Source organism: Amblyraja radiata, unplaced genomic scaffold (genome assembly GCF_010909765.2).
Source record: "Amblyraja radiata isolate CabotCenter1 unplaced genomic scaffold, sAmbRad1.1.pri S43, whole genome shotgun sequence".
Lineage (NCBI taxonomy): Eukaryota > Metazoa > Chordata > Chondrichthyes > Rajiformes > Rajidae > Amblyraja > Amblyraja radiata.
In genome coordinates this window covers 92,247-116,701 of record NW_022630150.1, presented here as the reverse complement: position 1 = coordinate 116,701, position 24,455 = coordinate 92,247, and the positions used below count along the sequence as shown (strand labels likewise).

The 24,455-nt window shown below is 48.2% G+C and overlaps 2 protein-coding genes across 6 annotated transcripts in view; one reads left to right on the top strand and one right to left on the bottom strand.

Annotated features, from left to right (window-relative positions):
• Positions 1 to 2,785: 2,785 nt before the first annotated feature.
• Positions 2,786 to 9,901, bottom strand: ufsp1 (UFM1 specific peptidase 1 (inactive)). Of its 2 annotated transcripts, none has more exons than XM_033016305.1 (2): positions 9,773 to 9,901; positions 2,786 to 5,341 (listed from the first exon to the last, which is right to left on the bottom strand). In XM_033016305.1, exon 2 carries the CDS (start codon positions 5,314 to 5,316, stop codon positions 4,666 to 4,668), a length of 651 nt encoding a protein of 216 aa, XP_032872196.1. In that variant the 5' UTR covers positions 5,317 to 5,341; positions 9,773 to 9,901; the 3' UTR covers positions 2,786 to 4,665. The 2 variants fall into 2 exon arrangements, with proteins under 2 accessions (XP_032872196.1, XP_032872197.1); XM_033016306.1 differs by having other exon boundaries at positions 2,786 to 5,344; positions 9,786 to 9,886.
• A 3,936-nt stretch (positions 9,902 to 13,837) lies between these two features.
• Positions 13,838 to 24,455, top strand: part of neurl4 (neuralized E3 ubiquitin protein ligase 4) — a 71,150-nt gene continuing 60,532 nt past the window's right edge. For all 4 annotated transcript variants that reach the window (XM_033016296.1, XM_033016295.1, XM_033016294.1 and 1 more), the window contains exons 1-3: positions 13,838 to 14,046; positions 21,441 to 21,831; positions 24,094 to 24,359. In XM_033016296.1, coding sequence (XP_032872187.1) covers positions 13,882 to 14,046; positions 21,441 to 21,831; positions 24,094 to 24,359 — 822 coding nt within the window. In that variant the 5' untranslated portion in view covers positions 13,838 to 13,881. The remainder of the gene's footprint in view (positions 14,047 to 21,440; positions 21,832 to 24,093; positions 24,360 to 24,455) is intronic.

The following is a 24,455-nucleotide window of genomic DNA, read 5'->3' as shown; positions in this document are numbered from 1 at the left end:
AGTATGGCCTTGGTGTGCTGAAGGGCCTGTTTCCACTCTGTATCTCTAAACTAAGTTAAGATCTCAATCTGATAATCCACAGTTAATCATGATTTAAAAACTGTTTACCTGCTAAGGTTTGTGTCCCCCTCTACTTGTTGAGGTAACACTTCCTAGGTGCAGACCATCTTTCTCATGACATATCTGGAGTCTGATTTGCTCAATATTGGTAGCCAGGTCAGGCACAATAGTACCTGTCTTTGTTTACACCCACACACATTATATTCCAGCAGATTACCACTAAGAAGAGTGTTTAAGAAGGAACTGCAGATGCTGGAAAATCGAAGGTACACAAAAAAGCTGGAGAAACTCAGCGGGTGCAGCAGCTGAAGAAGGGCTTCGACCCGAAACGTTGCCTATTTCCTTCGCTCCATAGATGCTGCTGCACCCGCTGAGTTTCTCCAGCTTTTTTGTGTACCACTAAGAAGAGCACTGGTTGATTTCCCTTGGCATCAAAGACCAATAGGCAGCTGCATTCCCTCTCGCTAAAATACATAACTCAGTTGTAATCAATTCCTTCAAGTTCTGGGTAATGTGATCTCCAATATACTTGTGTGTTTCACTAGACTCCAGTTTAACACTGTGCCAAAAGCTGTGAAACTGCAGACACAAATCCCTGTGGTTTAAGGAACCTCCCAGTCAGCCTTTAGCTCGAAGCTGGTGGTTACCTTGGCATAAGGACAGCGTTAGGCTCTGAACACCCACACTTCTCCATCTTGGCTGGCTCAGTTAGTTTCCATATCTTCTGATGACACAAGGCCCATAGATCGATGCCAGTTCTTCGCATCCCCATCAATCCCACACCTCACTTCATTTTCCTAACCTCCCTTGTGCCCATTAATTCTTCAATGCTTCTGCTGCCACCTACCAGCACATCTGAGACAGCAACTAAAGTCAGGACATGAACTCAGGTTGCTGGAGTGCAACTGCAGCTTTGTTTCAGCCCGAAACGTTGCCTATTTCCTTCGCTCCATAGATGCTGCTGCACCCGCTGAGTTTCTCCAGCACTTTTGTCAACCTGCAGCTTTGGCTGCTGAGCATCTGTGCAGACCAAGAAGGTAAACATTGCACCCTTGGGGGATGCGAGGTGAAATCAATTAAGAAATGCATTGAAAAAGAGTTGTATCAACTGCTTCAGTGGAAAACGGACATCTCTCAATCACAATGTATTAACAAGGACTGCAGATGCTGGTCTGCCAAAGAGAGACACACAAAGTGCTGCAGTGACAGCAGGTCAGGAAGCATCTCTGGAGAACATGGATAGGTGACGTTTCAGGTCAAGGCCTTCAGACTAACTGAAGGAAGGCACTGGAAACAAAGCTTCAAGAGGAGGGGCAGTGCTGTACACCAACTTTGGAAGGTCAGTTAAGTATTGTAGTTTTCCAAATTTCGTTTGGATTTCCCCCCCAATTAGCACCATAAACATACATGGACAATGTAATTATTTTTTAGTTTATAAAAATAAAGATACAGCATGGAAACCGGTCCTTTAGCCCACCAAATCCTCACCAACCATTGATCACACACTCTAGGTTTCCCACATTCCAATATACTTCCAATACATTAGGGTCGACTTTAGAGTAGCCAATTAACCTACAAACCCATACGTATTTGGGCTATGGGAGGAAACCAGAGCGCCTGGAAGAACGGCACGTGGTCCCAGGGAGAACAGGCAAACTTGCAAGGTCTGGGGCTGTGAGGCAGCAGCTCTACCGGCTGCACCAATGTGCCGTCCTTGTAACAGCAATGTTTTTTTTTTAAGAACAAGAAAATCCTGACCAACTGACACTGACACCAAATCTATCTGAAAACCCTCAATCTCAAGTTCACATGTAGCACCCCCGGGGCATTAACCCAGGCGGTGGGAATTTTAAAGTCAAAACACTGCATTGCATCAGAACAAGTTACAAGATAGATTTATTCACAGCACTTCAACCCCACCTCCCATTCCGAACCTGTCCTGGGCCTCCTCCACGGCCAGAGTGAGTCCCACCGCAAATTGGAGGAGCAGCACCTCATATTTCGCTTGGGTAGTTTACACCCTAGCGGTATGAACATTGACTTCTCCAATTTCAGGTAGTCCCTGCTGTCTCCTCCCCTTCCCCATCCCTTCCCAGCTCTCCCACAAGCCTACCGTCACTGCCTCTTCCTTTCTTCCCCCGCCCCCCCGACATCAGTCTGAAGAAGGGTCTCGACCCGAAATGTCGCCTATTCCTTCGCTCCATAGATGCTGCCTCACCCGCTGAATTTCTCCAGCTTTATGGGCTACCTTTGATTTTTCCAGCATCTGCAGTTCTTTCTTAAAACATTTATTCACAGATAAATTAGTTTTAATTAACTATTACTGACATCAGAAGCAGCAACAGCATCAATCTCGAGGATCCAACAGTCCAATGAGTCAAGTTTCTTCAGATGATTGCTGATATTCCCAAGTGCCATTAGGAACTTATTGTTCTCTTTTGGGACATGCCACAATAAAACACCCTTGACTGTTAACCAGAGGGACTAATATCTCCTATCTTTTCTGAAATTAAATTGACATCCCCAACTCTTGCCTCTTGGGTGTTATCTATAATTAAGCTAAACTATTGATAGGTACACAAGGGTAGTCGCTATGCAACTCAGCCATTTGAGACAAATATGCAAGATGCATCTTTAAACTCTCATTGCACGGAGGAACTCTAGAATGCAGATGTAACGAGCATAATTGTAGGCACAAAATAAATGTGATTACAGTACACCTGACCAGATTCCACATTAGTTTAATGGTCAATGACGTAAATTGTTTCCTACACCTGTGCTCCTGTTTGCCAGTTTGACCAGCTATTCCGCCACGTGCTTGCAAGTACCAGATGAACGGAAGCAAATTTGCAGAGAGAGTGGGAGTTGTTTAGGAGACGAGAAACTGCAGATGCTAGAATCCTGAGCAAAAGCCAAAGTGCTGGAGGAACTCAGCAGGTCAAGCAGCACCCATGGAGCGAATCGACAGGTGACGTTTCATGTCAGAACCTTTCTCGAGACGGAGAAGGTGCTAGACCCGGATGGTCATTTGTCCTCCACAGTTGCTGCCTGACCCAGAGATCTTTTGGTAGACAAAAGTGCTGGAGAAACTCAGCGGGTGCAGCAGCATCTATGGAGCGAAGGAAATAGGCAACGTTTCGGGCTGAAACCCTTCCTGAGAGATCCTTCAGTGGTTTGTTTTTCTGCTCAGGATTCCAGCATCTGCAGTTTCTCCTGAGGTACTAAAGGAGGAGTTAGTCTGGGAGGGTATCAGCAAAACAAGTACTAGTTGCACTTTTGAGGACAACGTCGGATGTCCCAGGGCCACGAAATCTCAAGGAAGCGAACAAGCATCATCATATGGAGGAGGGAGTTGTTGACAAATGCAATATGGCCACAGTAGGACCTCTACTGTGTTATTTTAGGATGGCTAGGTATATGCTTTACAGAGAACGAGGTGGTTTTAGATTTTCTGGTGATGAAATTACAGAAAGCATTAATCGCTCAAGAGACTATCTGCACTCATTGGGATCATCAGCATTCACATTTTTTTTAAATGGATTTAATTTTTTTTAAATTGTATGTATTTTGGTGGTAATTTTATTTGCATTTGGGTTATTTGTTTGGGATTTTTAACTTTTGAATTTTTAATAAATAATAGTTATTTAATTTTTAAGGCAACAGCTGACCTACACTTTAGCTAATTGAACGGTTCCGGGTGTGCAGCTTTTCATTTAGGTAACGTGCTTCTTTTGTTAAATTTTGTCAAATAGGTTTGTTAAATTCTCCCGTTCCCTAGAAACATCATGGGATGACGATAATGGGCTACGTTAAAACTCAGCCATAGTGACAGCTTAATGTCATCTCAATCTAGAGCCGGTCAATTCTGATGCAAAATGATCAACTGTGGTTCAATGTAAATCTAAACACCTTCATCAGTTAATATCTCCCATTGGAAACAATGGCAACGACTGAAGCACCGAAAATCCAGACTCCAATGTCAAGATTATGGATGAGAGGGGATCTCATTGAAACATATAAGATTGTTAAGGGCTTGGACACGCTAGAGGCAGGAAACATGTTCCCGATGTTGGGGGAGTCCAGAACCAGGGGCTACACAGTTTAAGAATAAGGGGTAAGCCATTTAGAACGGAGACGAGGAAACACTTTTTCTCACGGAGAATGGCGAGTCTGTGGAATTCTCTGCCTCAGAGGGCGGTAGAGGCAGATTCTCTGGATGCTTTCAAGAGAAAGCAAGATAGGGTTGTTAAAAATAGCAGAGTCGGGGGAATATGGGGAGAAGGCAGGAACGGGGTACTGATTGGGGATGATCAGCCATTGAATGGCTCGAAGGGCCGAATGGCCTACTCCTGCACCTATTGTCTATTATGCACTGATTTATGGCGGCAAAGTTCTTCATGGTAAGGAATGAATCTTTCTAAAGTCAGAAGCAATGGAGGCTCCTGCTCGGTCATTAGACTCTTGTCAGTGGGTGAACTTACAGAGAGCGCCACATAACGTAGTGTTAAGCAATTTCATCAAATTGCTCTGTAAATATGTCACTTCACAACAGCAGACATGGAGATGTTTTGGTCAACAGCTGAAGTAGGTTGCAGCGATGAGCAGTTACACACCTTTCCACTGAGGGAGGCAAAAGTTATAGAATGAGTTCTGATCAAATAGGTCCAATTTCTTCCAGGCCACCCAGCCTTTCCTCTGGGCATACTCCTTGTCCAGGGTTTTCCCAGAGTAATGAGGGTCCAAAATAAGCAGGTAGTGGTGCTCCGACCCTGTGAAAACCCCCAAGATCCCCTTTGAAGCACTGTCACTGTCTCCACCCATCATGACCGGGGACCCCAGCGTGTCAAAGTGCGAGTGAAGCTCGTCTATTTTCTGCAGCAGCTCCCCCCCTTTCCGCACGTGGATGAGTTTGCAGGGAACGTCGTGGAATTTATCGATGCACAGGGCGATTTCAAAGGAGCCGATCCAAGTCTTGGAGTTGACGAAGCTGGGAGGCTTGTCTTCCATCTCCACCAGCGCCTCTTGCGCCTCTCTTAGAGTGGGCACTCTGTGGTTGTTTCGATTAGTCTGCTGTAAAATGATCCAGGAAGAGAGGGTCTGCATTGTCCGGTAGCCACAACCCCAGCCGCAGTCATCTATGCCATCGCAGCCGTAGTGGTAGTACAGATAATCTCCCCGGATCAGGGAAAGCCGATGGACACCAGACTCGGACTCGGGGAGAGGGAGACCAGAGTGAATATCCTTCACTAATTCCATGCTTAGAGTGACGTCCTCTGGTAGCCTGGCAAAAGACACACAGCATTTGTTAATGACTAACCAGTTTTGTCTGGAGCATGATAAACTGACAGGAATTGTGATAGAAGTTTATAAATGATTAAAGACACAGATATGGTAGGCAGTCAGAACCTTTTCCCCCACAGAGATTATAGGGCATAGCTTTAAGGTGAGAATTTGAAGATTCTTGCGGCAATTTTTTTCCTTATACAGAGTGGTGGGGGTCTGGAACGCACTGCCTGGGTTAATGGATGAGGCAGATATGATAGTGGCATAAAAGGCTTTTGGACAGGTACGTGGATATGGAGGGATATGGATCACGTGTATGCATAGATTAGTTTAACTTGGCAGCATGTTCAGCGCAGATGTTGTGGGCTGAAGTGCCTGTTTCCCTGCTGTACTATTCTATATATCATGAATAGTTCACAAGAACAATGTAATGTGCAAAATGAAGGGCGACACAATGGCACAACTGGTTGAGCTGCTGCCTCACAGCGCCATGAACCTGATTTCCAGCACTGTCTGCATGGAGTATACATGTTCTCCCCGTGACTGCGTGGGTTTTCCCTTGGTGCTCCAGCTTCCACCTACATCCCAAGATGTGGGGGTTGGTAGATTAACTGGCCACTGCAAATTAGCCTGGGCCACCTCTGCACATCGTAAGGAAGTACAGCAACAGATGTACTTAGGGAAATCAATCACAATAATATTTTATTAGCCAATAAAAAAAACTTATTAGCCAATAATTATTATTATTATTAGCCAATAAATAATATTTTATTAGCCAATAAAGAAGTAATAAAGGAGTATACAAAGAGAACCATATTAGTCTCAAGGACTGAACGTGGGCAGTTGATGAACCACCAGCGCAATGCAAGGTAACACTGTAGGGAGCAAGCATAAGTAGTCAGGGGGAAAGAGAAAGAGCTACAGGAAGTGACCACATGCATGTACTAATTATTGGAATACATGGACACCAGTGGGGAATTCTGGTCAATGTAGTTTGTACAGGAGCTGGTGGAGGAAGTCAATTTAAGAGTCGAGTGTTTAATTGTCATATGTACCAAACCAGAATAGTGAAATTCTTGCTTGCAGCAGCATAACGGGTCTGTAAACACAGTACTCAGAAGATCAGTACTCATACACAAACAACAAAAAGTTCCATAAATTTAAAAAAAAAAGTTGAACATAGAGAAGACTAACCAAGCACCAGCCACACTGGGTAAAGGGCATCGAGAAGACAGTGTTGGGTTATATTAAAGGGACAAAGACAAATCGGTTTGATGTTATCAAACCTGACTATTGGCTCCATTGACTTGTTTGCCAATTCTTTATGCCTTGATACACAGCTAAAAGATTCCAGGGTGGCACATTCTCTTAATCCTTTCAGAAGCCAGAGCGGGGTGTTAGGGTAATAATTACCCCCAATGCTTACCCCCCACCCCCCTCAGAAGTATTGTGTGCAGTTCTAGTCGCACCATTGCAGGAAGGACGTGGAGGCTTTGGAGAAGGCACAGAGGTTTACCAGAATGATGCCTGGATTTGAGGGGTTCAGCTACAGGGAGTGCTTGGATAGATGGATTGTTTTCTCCAATTGAAGCATATAAAATTATGACAACTTCACAGAAGCTCACGGAATCATGTTTTACGCAAACATTGTGGGCCGGAGTACTAATTCCTGTGCTGTACTATTCTGACACAAAGTGCTGGAGTAACTCAGCGGGTCAGGCAGCATCTTTGGAGAACATGGAAAGGCGACGTTTCGGGCCAGGAGCGGAGTGGAGCGGGCGATGCCTTGCCTGGGTCGCCGCGCTGGAGCGACGCGCTGGAGCTCTGGTGAGCTGGACCGGCGAGAGCAACATCCCCGGGCTGCGGGTCTGCGGAGTGGAGAGGGCGGCGCCGGCTTTAACATCGGGAGCCTAGGAGCTCCAACTCGGTGCGTCCTTGTCGGCTCCGGAAGCCGCGGTCTCAAGCTAGGAAGCGGCCGTTCCAGGTGGCCCAGCCGCCGAGAGGACTCTCCTGACGCCGGGGCAAGACCACCCGGTGAGAACGGCCAGGAACATCGGGCCTCCGTAGAGGCAATTGCGGTGGCCTCAATAGGCCTGACTTTGGGGTGAACTGGGGATGGGGACTGGACATTGTGCCTTCCTCCACAGTGGTATCCATTGTGGGGGGATGATTTTTTTGTCTAATGTAATCCTGTAAGTCTGTGTCCAAGATGGCTGCCGTGAAGAGAGAGTGGACGCTGGCACGAATTGGTTGCCGCTGCTCTCTCTTCACACTGTGTTTTTGATTTTCTGTTTTTGGAATGAATTCTGTTTTTAATTTGAGTCTCTGTGATGTCTTTATTACTTATTTTATTCTGATTATATGTTTTACTATGTAAGGTGTCCTTGAGATTTTGTATGAAAGGCGCCCATTAAATATAAAATTTATTATTATTATTATTATTCAGATCCATGTTTTCCCAGAGGATGGAAGCGGTAGAGTTGCTGCCTCACAGCGTCAGGCCTGGGTTCTCTCCTGACTTCAGATGCTGTTGAAGTCCTACTCCATGCTGTTGTATGGAGTTTGCACGTTATCCCTGTGACCGCATGGGTTTCCTCCGGGTACGGCTGGGCTTGTACACTCTGGAGTTTAGAAGAATGAGAGGGAATCTCATTGAAACATATAAGATTTTTAAGGGTGGACACGCTACAGGCAGGAAACATGTTCCCGATGTTGGGGGAGTCCAGAACCAGGGGCCACACACAGTTTAAGAATAAGGGGTAAGCCATATAGAACGGAGACGAGGAAACACTTTTTCTCACAGAGATTTGTGAGTCTGTGGAATTCTCTGCCTCAGAGGGCGGTGGAGGCCGGTTCTCTGGATACTTTCAAGAGAGAGCTAGATAGGGCTCTTAAAGATAGCGGAGTCAGGGGATATGGGGAGAAGGCAGGAACGGGGTACTGATTGGGGATTACCAGCATTCTTTCTTAAACATGTCAACGTAGTAACACTGTAAACTGTAATATAATAAACGAGAACAAAAAGTTCAGTGTGTGTATTTATAGATCAGTATTATATACTGAAATACAGCTCACCCCCTCCATGACACACTGGTCAACCTGAGGAGCACCTTCAGCAACAGACTGGTTTGCACCAAGGTGCAGCACAGAACGCCACAGGAGATCCTCCTTCCCTGTGGCTATCAAACTGTACAACTCCTCCCTCTTCAGTCGTGAGGTCATTTGACTCCCCTTCCTCTTTTTCCCCCCTCCCCAATCTTTAAGGATAAGAGGGAAGTCTTTTAGGACCGAGATGAGAAAGTCATTTTTTACACAGAGAGTGGTGAATCTGTGGAATGCTCTGCCACAGAAGGTAATTGAGGCCACAGTTCATTGGCTATATTTAAGAGGGAGTTAGATGTGGCCCTTGTGGCTAAAGGGATCAGGGGGTATGGAGAGAAGGCAGGGACAGGATGCTGAGTTGGATGATCAGCCATGATCATATCGAATGGCGGTGCAGGCTCGAAGGGCCGAATGGCATCTACTCCTGCACCTATTGTCTATGTTTCTATTCGGCCCTGCAAGCCAGCACCGCCATTCAATGTGATCATGGCTGATCATCCACAATCAGTACCCCGTTCCTGCCTCTAAAGAAGGGTTTCGGCCCGAAAAGTTGCCTATTTCCTTCGCTCCATAGATGCTGCTGCACCCGCTGAGTTTCTCCAGCTTTTTTGTGTACCTGCACCGCCATGATCATATTGAATGGCGGTGCAGGCTCAAAGGGCCGAATGGCCTCTACTCCTGCACCTATTTTCTATGTTTCTATGTCTGTGGAATTCTCTGCCTCAGAGGGCGGTGGAGGCCGGTTCTATGGATGCTTTCAAGAGAGAGCTAGATAGGGCTCTTAAAGATAGCGGAGTCAGGGGAGAAGGTACACAAAAAAGCTGGAGAAACTCAGCGGGTGCAGCAGCATCTATGGAGCAAAGGAAATGGGCAACTTTTCGGGCCGAAACCCTTCTTTAGAGGCAGGAACGGGGGTACTGATTGTGGATGATCAGCCATGATCACATTGAATGGCGGTGCTGGCTCGCAGGGCCGAATAGAAACATAGACAATAGGTGCAGGAGTAGAGGCCATTCGGCCCTTCGAGCCTGTACCGCCATTCAATATGATCATGGCTGATCATCCAACTCAGTATCCTGTACCTGCCTTCTCTCCATACCCCCTGATCCCTTTAGCCACAAGGGCCACATCTAACTCCCTCTTAAATATAGCCGATGAACTGTGGCCTCAACTACCTTCTGTGGCAGAGAGTTCCACAGATTCACCACTCTCTGTCTCTCTGTGTGTGAAAAATGTTTTTCTCATCTCGTGCATTTATTGTCCATATTTATTTCTCGAATGAAGTCTACGTTTTCAACCGAGGCCCCTCCCGCCGGCGGTTCCTCACCTGAGCAGCGGTGAGGTTGGGGCGACGCCACTGACGCTCTCTCCCGGCCGAACAGAAGGTTATTCGCCGGAGGGTGAACAATGGCGGTGGCGGCGACTCGGCCGCTCTCTCCGCGCGCAAAATGGCGGCCGGAGACAGCCAATAAGGAGAGAGGCACGGCGCAAGCACGTGACCTCCTTCCCCTCTCGTCCAATGCCAGGCGCCGGAGCCACCCCGCGTCACTCTGTTGCTAGGGGGAGGCAGCCAATGCGGGGCGAGGAATGCGCCACACCACGTGATCTCGTCCAATGGCGGACGTCGGAGCCGCCACCCCCCCCCCCCCCCCCCCCCCCACGTGGGGCGCCGCGCTGCCGGGCCAATGGGGTTAGGTGGGGGTGGGAGACAGCCAATAAGGAGAGAGGCACGGCGCCACTCCGCGTGACCTCCTACCCCTCTCGTCCAATGCCGGGCGCCGGAGCCGCCCCGCGTCGCCTCTGTTGCTAGGGGGAGACAGCCAATGCGGAGCGAGACACGGCGTGACCGCCTCCCCCTCTCGTCCAATGGCGGACGTCGAAGCCGGCACACCGCCCCCCACGTGGGGTGCCGCGCTGCCGGGCCAATAGGGTGGGTAGGGGGCGGGGGGGGTGGGGAGAGACACGTGACCTCTTCCTCTCGCCCAATGCCAGGCGCCGGAGCCACGTAGGGCGCCCTGTTGCTAGGGGGAGACAGCCAATGGGGAGCCACACCCCGGCACGGCGCTACACCACGTGATCTTCCCCTCCCCCGCGTGACCGCCAGACCTCCCGGCGAACTCTCCGCACTGCGGCGTGACGTCACCTACCTTGGCAACTTTCTCTCTGCACCCGCTGACTGACCGGGTGGGTATTAGAGTCAAGAGTGTTTTATTGTCATATATCCCCACATAGGACAATTAAATTCTTACTTGCTCAACAGATTATGTAAATGGTCATTAGATAGGTCATAACACATAGTAGCAGAATTAGGCCAATGTACAGGAAAGCAGGCAGCGGTAAAGGCACTGGCTTGCAGCCCAGGTTCGATCCCAAATACGGGTGCTGTCTGTACATAGTTTGTGCACCTTCACCCCATCACCTGGTGGATTTTCTCCGAGATCTTTAGTTTCCTCCCACACTCGTAAGACGTCTAGGCCTTCTATAAATATAAATTGTTTCTACTGTGTGTAGGATAGTGTCAATGTGCGGGGATCGCTGGTCAGCGCGGATTGTTTCAGCGCTGTATCTGTAAACTAAACTAAAAAACTGCAGATGCTGGTTTATTCCAAAGATAGACACAAAATGCTGGAGTAACGTCGACCCGGAACATCACCTATTCCTGTTCTCCAAGGATGTTGTCTGACGCGCTGAGATACTCCAGCATTTTGAGTCCACCTTCTGCAGAATTTGGCCATTCGGTCCATCAAGCCTGCTATGCCTTTTCATCATGGCTGGTCTATTTCCCTCCCTCAACGCTATTCTGGCTTTCCCCATAATCTTGACATCCTTACTTATCAAGAACCTATCAATTTCTGCCTTAAAAGTAGTCAACCATGGCGGCACAGTGGTCGAGTTGCTGCCTTACAGTGCCAGAGACCCGGGTTCGATCCTGACTACAAGTGCTGTCTGTACGGAGTTTATATGTTCTGTGGATTGTATGTTCTCATGGATTTTCAACGGGTACTCTGGTTTCCTCCCACATTCATAAGAGATAGTAAAATTAGGTCATTCGGCCCCTCAAGTCTACTCCCTCCTCCCTATCTCTCTCTTCAAACCCCATTCTCCTGTCTTCTCCCCATAATCTTTGACATTCCAAAGACGTGCATGTCTGTAGGTTAATTGGCTTCTGTAAAGTGTAAATTGTTCCTAATGTGCAGAATAGTGCTCGACCTGAAACGTCACCCACTCCTTTTCTCCAGAGATGCTGACTGACCGCTGAGTTACTCCAGCATTTTTGTGTTTATACTCGGTGTATAACGCTCGAGTTGCGGGGTTGAAAATTACCTGGAGCGGGGCCATACATCATCGCCCGGCGCAGCTTTAAATGGCCGCGGGACTTGTTAGCGCACGCCGGGGGCTCCAACACCAAGACCCGGAGCGCGGCCTTGCATCGCCCGGCGCGAATGGCCGCGGGACACTTACCATCGCCCGCCGGGGGCTCTGACATCGGGAGGAGAATGAGGAGTGCAGGGGAGATATAAGACTTTGCTTGTGTAAATTGTATTGTGTCTTGTTTTTTTTTCTTGTGTGTATGACTGCAGAAACCAAATTTCGTTTGAACCTCAATGGGGTTCAAATGACAACAAATAAATTGTATTGTAAACCAGCATCTGCAGTTCCTTCCACCCCACTCAGTCCTTCGCCATGCCATTGATTTCAACCACCGCTTCCGCCTCACCTTGACCTGCTGCCGCAAAGTGGATGTGGAACCCCCGCCGCACTCCGTCGAAAAGCTCGCACCTCCTTGTGACCGAGCGGGGCGGGTGCCGTGCCGTACAGTCCATCATCGGCTCTGACCTTCCTTCCATCGAGGGGATTTATCGCAGTCGCTGCCTCAAAAAGGCTGGCAGTATCATCAAAGACCCACACCATCCTGGCCACACACTCATCTCCCTGCTACCTTCAGGTAGAAGGTACAGGAGCCTGAAGACTGCAACAACCAGGTTCAGGAATAGCTACTTCCTCACAGCCATCAGGCTATTAAACCTGGCTCGGACAAAACTCTGATTATTAATAACCACTTTCTGTTATTTGCACTTTATCAGTTTATTTATTCATGTGTGTATATATTTATATCATGGTACACAAAAATGCTGGAGAAACTCAGCGGGTGCAGCAGCATCTATAGAGCGAAGGAAATAGGCCACGTTTCGGGCCGAAACCCTTCTTCACACTGATCTCATGGATTTATATCATAGAAACATAGAAATTAGGTGCAGGAGTAGGCCATTCGGCCCTTCGAGCCTGCACCGCCATTCAATATGATCATGGCTGATCATCCAACTCAGTATCCCGTACCTGCCTTCTCTCCATACCCTCTGATCCCCTTAGCCACAAGGGCCACATCTAACTCCCTCTTAAATATAGCCAATGAACTGGCCTCGACTACCCTCGGTGGCAGGGAGTTCCAGAGATTCACCACTCTCTGTGTGAAAAAAGTTCTTCTCATCTCGGTTTTAAAGGATTTCCCCCTTATCCTTAAGCTGTGACCCCTTGTCCTGGACTTCCCCAACATCGGGAGCAATCTTCCTGCATCTAGCCTGTCCAACCCCTTAAGAATTTTGTAAGTTTCTATAAGATCCCCTCTCAATTCTAGAGAGTATAAACCAAGTCTATCCAGTCTTTCTTCATAAGACAGTCCTGACATCCCAGGAATCAGTCTGGTGAACCTTCTCTGCACTCCCTCTATGGCAATAATGTCCTTCCTCAGATTTCAAACCAAAATCATGGTATATGGACACACTGATCTGTTTTGTAATAAATGCTTACTATGTTCTGTTGTGCTGAAGCAAATCAAGAATTTCATTGTCCTATCAGGGACACATGACAATAAACTCACTTGAACTTGAACCTTCTGCCACACTCAGTCCTGGCAACGCCATGCCATTGATTCAACCACCGCTTCCGCCACACCTTGACCTGCTGCCGCAAAGTGGATTGTGTATTGTGTATTGTGTATTGTGTGGATGCGGACGCCGCCCTCCGTCGAAAAGCTCGCACCTCCTTGCGACCGAGCGGGGGGGGGGGCGGGGTGCCGTAAAGCGGCCGGTGCGCCAGGGCTTTGGCCGAGGGAGAGGCGAAGCGGAGATGCCCCTCAGCCGTAAAGTGGAGATGCCACTCAGCCGTAAAGTGGAGATGCCACTCAGCCGTAGGGTGGATCAGTCGTAAAGGGTCGAGCAGCGCCCCTCCGTGCGGGGCACTGCCGTAAAGCGGGCTGCCGTCTGATTGAAGGAGGCGCCACGCAGCCGTAAAGTGGAGCGCCTCCCAGTGGTGAAAGTGTCGCGCGTTGGAGGACCCGCCGCCGCCGCCGCTGCTGCCGTTGCTGTTGCCGCCGCCGCTTGTCCCCCCCCCCCCCTCCCCCCCCGGGCCCCGCTGCCGCTGCCGCTGCGGCCAAGGATGGCGGCCGAGTTCCACCTGCGCACCGGCAAGCTGGTGGCCCTGCTCAACGGCAACCGCACGGCCAAGCGCAACAAGCCGACCGAGGAGTTCAACCACGGCCTGGCCATGAGCCGGGAGCCGCTGGGCGACGGGCAGCTCTTCCAGGTGCGCATCGACCGAAAGGTGAGTGGACGGTGGACGGGACCCCGCCCCCCCCCCCCCCGCCAGGAAACACCGAGGATCCAGGCCTACCCCCAGCTTCACTCAGAGGGAGCCAGGCTGTAGAAATGTCCCAGGTACACAAAAATTGCTGGAGAAACTCAGCGGGTGCAGCAGCATCTATGGAGCGAAGGAAATAGGCGACGTTTCGGGCCCGAAACCCTTCTTCAGACTGTAGAAATGTCCCCCTTTGTGGGTTAACGGGGCTGGGCAGCGGCTACAGCAGATTTATCATCATTAATAATGATTTATTATCATTAATAATTATTTATTCTCTATTTTACAAATGGAAACATATACACACACACACACACACACACATAATATCTACACATGTATACATACACACACACACTCACACACATATATATATATACACACACACATATATACACACACATACATATAATATATCCATACACATATACATACACACACACTCACACATATACATATATATATATATATATATATATATATATATATATATATACACACACACATATATACACACACATACATATAATATATCCATACACACACATACATATATACATACATACATATAATATATCTATACACATACATGTAATATACATACATATGCACATATGTATATACATACATACATACATATACACACACACATACATATATACATAAACACACATATATAATATATGCACATGTATATACACATATATACATACATGTACACAAAAATGCTGGAGAAACTCAGCGGGTGCAGCAGCATCTATGGAGCGAAGGAAATAGGCGCCGTTTCGGGCCAAAACCCTTCTTCAGACTGAACATAGATGTATATACACACATGCATACCCACACATACATATATACATGTTTATAGACATATATAAACACATATACATATATACATGTATATAAACATACATACACGCACATACATATGTTTCGGCTTGAAATTTTGCCTATTTCCTTCGCGCCATAGATGCTGCTGCACCCGCTGAGTTTCTCCAGCATTTTTGTGTACCCTATACACATGTATATATACATGCATCTATATGTACATACATAAACAGCAGCAGATGGTGTTTTATTATTAATAATGATTTATTCTATCTCACAAATCGAACTATATATATATTTGTTCTGCAGCATCTGAATGAGTTGTATTTGTTAATAGTGATTTATTCTATCTCACGTGGAAAAATATATACAGCAGCAGCTGCAGCAATTTTATTATCATTAATAATGATTTATACGTAACCCCACAAGAATATATAATTTTATCAAGAAGATAGACAAAAAAATGCCAGTAATTCAGCAGCACAGGCAGCATCTCTTGGGAGAAGGAATAGGTGAAGTTTTGGGCCAAGGCCCTTCACACCGAAAATGTCACCCATTCCTTCTCTCCAAAGAAGCTGCCTTTAGTTAGTTAGTTAGTTTAGTTAGTTCTCTCCAAAGAAGTGGTTAGTTACTCCGGCATCTTTGGTGTAAACCAGAATCTGCAGTTCCTTGTGTATGAGTTACTCCTGCAGATGCTGGGTGAAACTTAACTCTTTTCTCCTATATTTTTAAGAAGGAACTGCAGATGCTGGAAAATCGAAGGTAGACAAAAATGCTGGAGAAACTCAGCGGGTGAGGCAGCATCTATGGAGTGAAGGAAATAGGCAATGTTTCGGGTCTCGAACTGAAACATTGCATATTTCCTTCGCTCCATAGATGCTGCCTCACCCGCTGAGGTTCTCCACCATTTTGTCCACCTTTTCTCCTGTAGGTAGACACAAAATGCTGGAGTAACTCAGCGGGACAGACAGCGTCTCCGGAGAGGGGGATTGGGTGACGTTTAGGATCGAGACCCTTCTTCGGTCTGAAGTAGAGTCTCGACCCGAAACGTCACCCATTCCTTCTGACATTCTTCAGCCTGTCCCGCTGAGTTACTCCAGCATTTTGTGGCTATCCGCAGTTCCTTCCTACACACCCCCATATATTTGTATTAACCCAGTTGCTCAACCTCTCTTTTAATAACATCTGCCCCAACATCTGGAAGGAGGGTGGATCCAGGCTATGGGTGGGATCTGTTTAAGAAGAAACTGCAGATGCTGGAAAATCGAAGGTAGACAAAAGCGCTGGAGAAACTCAGCGGGTGCGACAGCATCTATGGAGTGAAGGAAATAGGCAACGTTTCGGGCCAAAATCCTTGTTCATACCCGAAATGTTGCCTATTTCCTTCGCTCCATAGATGCTGCCGCACCCTCTGAGTTTCTCCAGCACTTTTGTCTACCTATGGGTGGGATCTGTTCTCTCTTTCAGTGTGTAATGTACTGCTGGTTTAACATCCTTTTGAATTGAATCTTATTGGGGGGGGAAAATAGGAACAGCCCTTGTTGTTTCTTTTTGTCTCCTCATACAGCTGCCCCTGGTGGATAATCCTCTGGGACAACAGGCCGCAGGAGAGGTAGAGGCAGAATCTAGTGTCAGTTGGAACAGTAAATAGACACAAAATGTAATTCAGCGGGACAGGCAGCATCTCTGGATAGAAGGAATGGGTGACATTTCGGGTCGAGACGAGAAATGTCACCCATTCCTTCTCTGGAGATGCTGCCTGTCCCGCTGAGATACTCCAGCATTTTGTCTATCTTCAGTGTAAACCAGTTCCTTCCTACTCTGTTGGAACCAAAGATCCTATAGCGGAGCAAGATAGCCCACTCGACGAAAAAGCCGTAGTAGGGTCATGGGTAATCTTCAGCACCATTTCAGTAACCGGCTTCTGTCTCTGCTCTAGTATCTTAGCTTTGGTCATGGCGTCTTCAGACACAAATCATCTTTTTATTTCTCAGCTGCAGGTGATCATTTTGATATTCCTGCCTAGTCCTCCTTATTAACTTTGAACATACAAAATATTGGCAATAGGAAGGTGCTCCAGAAAATCCTGCACCCCATCTCCCACCGCCCCACCTCCCCGCTTCCCACCAAAGATAGACCACTCCTGCTAAATGCAATGGGCTGACGTGTAGTACGCAACAGAGCGGAGCGTGGGCCTTTTCTTCATCCATTTCAGTAACCCGACCCGACTCGCAGTGTAATCAACATTGCGGGGGAACAGTTTGTGTTAATAAATTATAATTCTGAAAACGAGGAGAAGATGTTTACCAAAGAACTTTTATTTTTACGAGGAGGTTTCCGTAACCGCCTTCCGTCTCCGCACTAGTATCTTTGCTCCGCTATGGGATCTTTGGTGCCTAGACGGAAGCCGGTTATGGAAACATCCTCGTAAAATTATTTATTTGGTAAAAATCTTGTCATTTTCAGAATTTAAATTTATTAACACAAACTGTTCCCCCGCAACGTTGATTACACGTCGGGTCGGGTTACTGAAATGGATGGAAAAAAAGGCCCACGTTCCGTTCCGTTGAGTACTACACGTCAGCCCATTGCATTTAGCAGGAGTGGTCTATCTTGCTCCGCTATAGGGTCTTTGGTGAAAGGTGGTTGATGAGATAAGAGCTCCCATTGTTAACAACACACACACACACACACACACACACACACACACACACACACACACACACACACACACACACACACACACACACACACACACACACAGACACACACACACACACAGGTGGATGGACTGAGAATAAAGCTCCCTCTATTTTGGAGAACTTTTCCATTTGCGTATTATTTTTTACCTGAACTGAGGCCTACGATTATTTGAGGGTATGTTAATCAGATTAGTTGGGGATTTGACCGTAGAGACCAAGATGATTGGGGAAGACTCAAAGAAGGTGATCACACAGCAAGATGGAGTGGTTTTAAAACAAAAAGTCAAGTTAAATGGAAAAATCTTGCTTACAGCAACATCACAGGTATATAGACTTGGACAAACACATAGTCGGCCCAGCTTGCCCACACCGGCCAACATGTCCCAGCTACACCAGTCCCACCTGCCTGCGTTTGGTCCACATCCCTCCAAACCTGTCCTATCCACATACCTGTCTAACTGTTTCTTAAATGTTGGGATAGTCCCAGCCTCAACTACCTCCTCTGGCAGCTCGTTCCATACACCCACCACCCTTTGTGTGATAAAAAGTTACCCATCAGGTTCCTATTAAATTTTTTCCCCTTCACCCTGAACCTATGTCCTCTGGTCCTCGATTCCCCTACTCTGGGCAAGAGATTCTATGCATCTACCTGATTTATTCCTCTCATGATTTTCTACACCACTATAAGATCCCCCCTCATCCTGCGCTCCAAGGAATAGAGACCCAGCCCACTCAACCTCTCCCTGTAGCTCACACCCTCTAATCCCGGCAACATCCTCATAAATCTTCTCCGAACACTTTCAAGCTTGACAATATCTTTCCTATAACAGAATGGTACAGCAGCAGATCAGGCCCTTTGGCCCACAATGTCTGTGGTCAACATGATGCAAAGAGCAACTCTTATCTGCCTGCACATGATCCATATCCCTCCATTCGCAGTACATTCCAGGCACCGGTCACCCTCTGTGTTTATAAAAAAAAAAAAGCAAAAAAGCTTGCCCCTCCTCCCCCTCCCCCATCCTCTTCCCCCCCCAAGACAATGGCTGTGTCAGAGGCCAGAGTGTTGCATTGCCATATGTCCCCAGACAAAACAACAACATTCTTACTTGCAACAGAACATGTAAACATAGTCGTTAGACAAAAAATGCTGGGGAAACTCAGCGGGTGAGGCAGCATCTATGGAGAGAAGGAATGGGTGACGTTTCAGACCCTTCAGAAAATCAGTCTGACACGTCACCTATTCCTTCTCTCCATAGACGCTGCCTCACCCGCTGAGTTTCTCCAGCGTTTTTTTTGTCTGCCTTCGATTTTACCAGCATTCTTTCTTAAACATGTCAACGTAGTAACACTGTAAACTGTAATATAATAAACGAGAACAAAAAGTTCAGTGTGTGTATTTATAGATCAGTATTATATACTGAAATACAGCTCACCCCCTCCATGACACACCGGTCAACCTGAGGAGCACCTTCAGCAACAGATTGGTTTGCACCAAGGTGCAGCACAGAACGCCGCAGGAGATCCTCTTTCCCTGTGGCTATCAAACTGTACAACTCCTCCCTCTTCAGTCGTGAGGTCATTTGACTCCCCTTCCTCTTTTTCCCCCCCTCCCCAATCTTTACACATCCCCAATCACGAGGGCTCTTAAAGATAGCGGAGTCAGGGGATATGGGGAGAAGGCAGGAGCAGGGTACTGATTGGGGATGATCAGCCATGATCACATTGAACGGCCTACTCCTGCACCTATTGTCTATTGTCCATAATGCTGGACTTTCCACTGGTCATGTTTCATGTATCTTGTCTTTTTATGACTGTTGGCAGACCAATTTCCCTCCTGGGATGAATAAAGTTCTAATATTTCGCATCGTGCAGTGGCTGCAGCAGATCAGGGGAACAGTTGGATGGAGCATTCATCCATTTGGAGGATGGCCATGGGGTTTCTGTCAGACTCGACGGGCTGGGGGGGATGGGGAGTGGGAAATGGGAGTGAATCCTGTGCAGCGCGAGGCGTTCCACGCACAACCGCCGATCCCTTGACCGTCCCCGTCATCAGGTCATAAGTGATCGGAGTGGAATTAGGCCTTGTGGCCCATCAAGTTTACTCCGCCTTTCAGTCGTGGCTGATCTACAATATCACTCCCTCCTCCTCCTTGCGTTTGGCCTGCACAGCCTAAAGTTGTATGACAACTTGTTCTGTTTGATCTTAGTTGATTGTGCACGCCAGGTTGATTGCATTCGTCGAAACAGGGCGGACCACATGAAGGTTGCAATCTTCCACCCCGTCTCTCCCATCCAACCCCATTCTGCCTTCTCCCCGTAACCTCTGACACCCGCACTAATCAAGAATCTATCTATCTCTGCCTTAAAAAAAGTCTCCACTGCCTTGGCCTCCACAGCCGTCTGTGGCAAAGAATTCCACAGATTCTTTCGGTGTATTGTCTTTCCCGCTGCCTGCATTTGGCCAATATCCCTCTAAACCTTCCCTGTTCATAAGTTATAGGAGCAGAATTAGGCCATTCGGCCCATCAAGTTTACTCTGCCTTTCAATCATGGCTGATCCACCTTTCTCTCTCAACCCCATTCTCCCACCTTCTCCCCATAACCTGTGACTCCCGCACTAATCAAGAATCTATCTATCTCTGCCTTAACAATATCCACTGACTTGGCCTCCACAGCCGTCTGGGGCAAAGAATTCCACACATTCACCACCCTCTGACTAAAGAAATTTCTCCTTATCTCGTAAAAGAACGTCCTTTAATTCTGAGGCTATGGCCTCCAGTCCTCGACTCTCCCACAAGTGGAAACATCCTCTCCACATCCACTTCTTTCGTGTGGCGTGCGCAGCCTAAAGTTGTTGGACAACTTGTTCTATTTGATCTTCCGTTTGTGCACGTCGAGTTGATTGCATTGGTCAAAACAGGGCGGACCATGTGAAGGTTGCAATCTTCCACCCCCTCCACATCCACTATCCAGGCCTTTCACTATTCTGTATGTTTCAATGAAGTTCTCCCCCCCCCCCCCCCCCCATCCTTCTAAACCCTTGTCTCATCGAGACATAGAAAATAGGTGCAGGAGTAGAGGCCATTCGGCCCTTCGAGCCCGCACCGCCATTCAATATAATCATGGCTGATCATCCAACTCAGTATCCTGTACCTGCCTTCTCTCCATACCCCCTGATCCCTTTAGCCACAAGGGCCTCATCTAACTCCCTCTTAAATATAGCCAATGAACTGTGGCCTCAACTACCTTCTGTGGCAGAGAATTCCAGAGTTTCACTACTCTTTGTGTAAGAAATGTTTTTCTCATCTCAGTCCTAAAAGATTTCCTCCTTATCCTTAAACTGTGACCCCTTGTTCTGGACTTCCCCAACATCGGGAACAATCTTCCTGCATCGAACCAGTCCAACCCCTTAAGAATTTTGTAAGTTTCTATAAGATCCCCCCTCAATTTTCTAAATTCTAGCGAGTACAAGCCGAGTCTATCCCGTCTTTCTTCATATGAAAGTCCTGCCATCCCAGGAATCAATCTGGTGAGCCTTCTCTGTATTCCCTCTATGGCAAGAATGTCTTTCCTCAGATTAGGAGACCAAAACTGTATGCAATACTGCAGGTGTGGTCTCACCAAGACCCTGTACAGCTGCAGTAGAACTGTCCCTGCTCCCTGCTCTTATACTCAAATCCTTTTGCTATGAATGCTAACGTACCACTCTATTTTGACACTGCCCATTAAATAGCTATTCATGGAGCGAAGGAAATAGGCCGAGTCTTGTACTCGCTAGAATTTAGAAGATTGAGGGGGGATCTTATAGAAACTCCTCCTCTCTGCCCGCAGGTGAACTCGTGGAGCGGTTCCATCGAGATTGGAGTGACGGCGCTGGACCCCAGCACCCTGGACTTCCCCAGCAGTGCCACCGGCCTGAAGGGCGGCTCGTGGATCATCTCGGGCTGCTCGGTGCTGCGTGACGGCCGCTCGGTGCTGGAGGAGTACGGGCAGGACCTGGACCAGCTGAGCGAGGGCGACAAAGTGGGCATCCAGCGCACCTCCGGCGGGGAGCTCCACCTGTGGGTGAACGGGCAGGACTGCGGGACGGCTGCCTCGGGGCTTCCCCCGCAGGTGTGGGCGGTGGTGGACCTGTACGGCAAGTGCACGCAGGTGACCGTGCTGGACTGCGAGACCGTGCTGCGGAGAGAGGAACCCCTCAGGACTGCCGCCACCGAGGAAGGTAAGGGCTTGACAATGCTGGGGTAACTCAGCGGGCGGGACAGGGAGCATCTCCGGGGAAAAGGATGTGTTTTTCTCCTTTTCTGCCGAGATGCTGCCTGACCCGCTGAGTTACTCCAGCACTGTGTGTCTTTCCGCAGAAGCTGGATCTTCCTAGTTTAGAGATACAGCAAGCAGATGGGGCCCCTCAGCCCACACCGACCATCGATCACACTGGCGAAACAGTAGAGTTGCTGCCTCTCAGCGCCAGAGACCCGGGTTTGATCCTGACTAGGCATGCTGTATTCAGGGCCGGATTTACCTATAAGCGAGACAAGCTTAAGCCTAGGGCCTCGAGGTCTAGGGGGGCCTCCGGCCAAGGCAGGACACCTACCATTCAACTCTGGGCGGGGGGACCCCCCTCTCTATTTCTCTCACTCTCCATCTCCCCCCGCTATCCGTGTCTGGGCCGCCGGGCTCCGCACGGCAACTGGTCAGCGCTGGGCACTTTCTCCCTCGCTTTGAATTGTGGGAGATTTGACCACCATGGCTGTCCGGTTGCTGCCTCGCCGCCAGCGCTGAAAACCAACGAGGAAGGGGCCTCACAAGTGGAACAGCTTAGGGCCTCTCTTCATCTAAATCCGGCCCTGGCTGTATTTAGAGAGTTTGTACATTTGAAAAGGTTAAATGCTTTTATAATATATAAAAGGTATATTATGGAATCCTGGACTAGGTTATAGCTTATATTTTGTCTCAAGCAGGCCTTCTCCAGTAGATTGATAAGAGAGAGAGAGAGAGAGAGAGAGAATCCCAAGCTTGCCCCAGGTTGCTGTGTATTGAGACAATGACCGATGATTGAAATGCGTTTACCAATTGATGAGGGAGAGAAGCCCAGTCAAAGATCCTATAGTGGAGCAAGATAGACCACTCCTGCTAAATGCAATGGGCTGACGTGTAGTACGCAACGGAGTGGAACGTGGGCCTTTTTTTCATCCATTTCCGTAACCCGACCCGACCCGACTCGCAGTGTAATCAACGTTGCGGGGGAACAGTTTGTGTTAATTAATTTAAATTCTGAAAATGAGGAGACGATTTTTACCAAATAACTTTTATGCTTACGAGGATGTTGCCGTCTCCGCACTAGTATCCTACGGGATCTTTAGTGCGGAGACGGAAGCCGGTTACGGAAATGGGGCCGAAAATTACCCATGAACCTGCCCATGACCGTACAACGTCTTTTTCGTCGAGTGATCTATCTTGCTCGCTATAGGATCTTTGATCCCAGTGAGGTGTATTGAGACAATGTCCGATGCCTTTGAAATTCTGTCCTGCAGACCGTCACAGCTTTTGACACTGGGCCTGTACTCGCTGGAGATTAGAAGGAACAGGGGGGGACCTCATTGAAATTGACTCAATGGTCGTCTTCTTGCGTATGGCGTGCACAGCCTAAAGTTGTAGGTCAACTTGTTCTATTTGATCTATTTGTTTGTGCACGTCGGGTTGATTGCATTAGTCGAAAAGGGCGGACCACGTGAAGGTTGCAATCTCCCACCCCACTGAATCGTGAAAGGCCTGGATAGAGTGGATGTGGAGGATGTTTCCACCAGTGGGAGAGTCTAGGACCAGAGGGCGCAGCATCAATATTAAAGGAAGTTCCTTCCGGAAGGAGGTGAGGAGGTATTTCTTTAGTCAGAGGGTGGTGAATCTGTGGAATTCTTTGCCACAGACGGCTGTGGAGGCCACAAGTCAGTGGATATTTTTAAGGCAGAGATAGACAGATTCTTGATTGTCCGAAGAAGGGTTTTGGCCTGAAAAGTTGCCTATTTCCTTCGTTCCATAGATGCTGTTGCACCCGCTGAGTTTCTCCAGCATTTTTGTGTACCTTGGATTCTTGATTAGTTTGGGTGTCAAGGGCTATGGGGAGAAGGCAGGAGAATGGGGTTAGGAAGGAGAGGTAGATCAGCCATGATTGAATGGCAGAGTAGACTTGATGGACCGAATGGCCTTATTCTGTTCCCATAAGTTATGAACAGGGAAGGTTTAGAGGGATATGGGCCAAATGCGGGCAGCAGAAAAAACAATAGATCAGCCATGATTGAATGGCGGAGTAGACCTGCTGGGCCGAATGGCCTAATTCTGCTCCTATCACTTATGATCTACACACTAGGGCCAATTTACAGAAGCCAATTGACCTCCACACCTTGAGAAGGAGGGCCTGCCTGCGCATTGGGTGGGTGGTTCAGGTGTCCGGTAGGAGCGTGACGTTTCCCTCCGGTGCCTCCAGGCTTCGTGGGGATGGAGCTGTCGGACGTGGTGAACAACGCCATCCTCTCGGCCTACAACGGCAACCTGCTGAACGTCAGCCTGGCCAGCCCGCCGGACAGCTGCTCGGTCACCTCCAACGACGCCCTGCTCTTCCACGAGAAGTGCGGCACCCTCATCAAGCTCAGCAACAACAACAAGACAGCGGAGAGGCGGCGGCCACTCGACGAGTTCAACAACGGCGTTGTCATGACCAACAGGCCGCTGCGGGACAACGAGATGTTTGAGGTGAGCTTGAGCATTTGAGGTCTCCATCCCCCCCCCCATCCATCCATGCCCCCCCCCCCATCCATCCATGCCCCCCCCCCCCCCTCCACCTCGCCC

What these genes read in the sequence shown, in the direction of transcription:
- ufsp1 (XM_033016305.1), bottom strand. Translation starts at nt 5,316, where the DNA reads ATGGAATTAGTGAAGGATATTCACTCTGGTCTCCCTCTCCCCGAGTCC.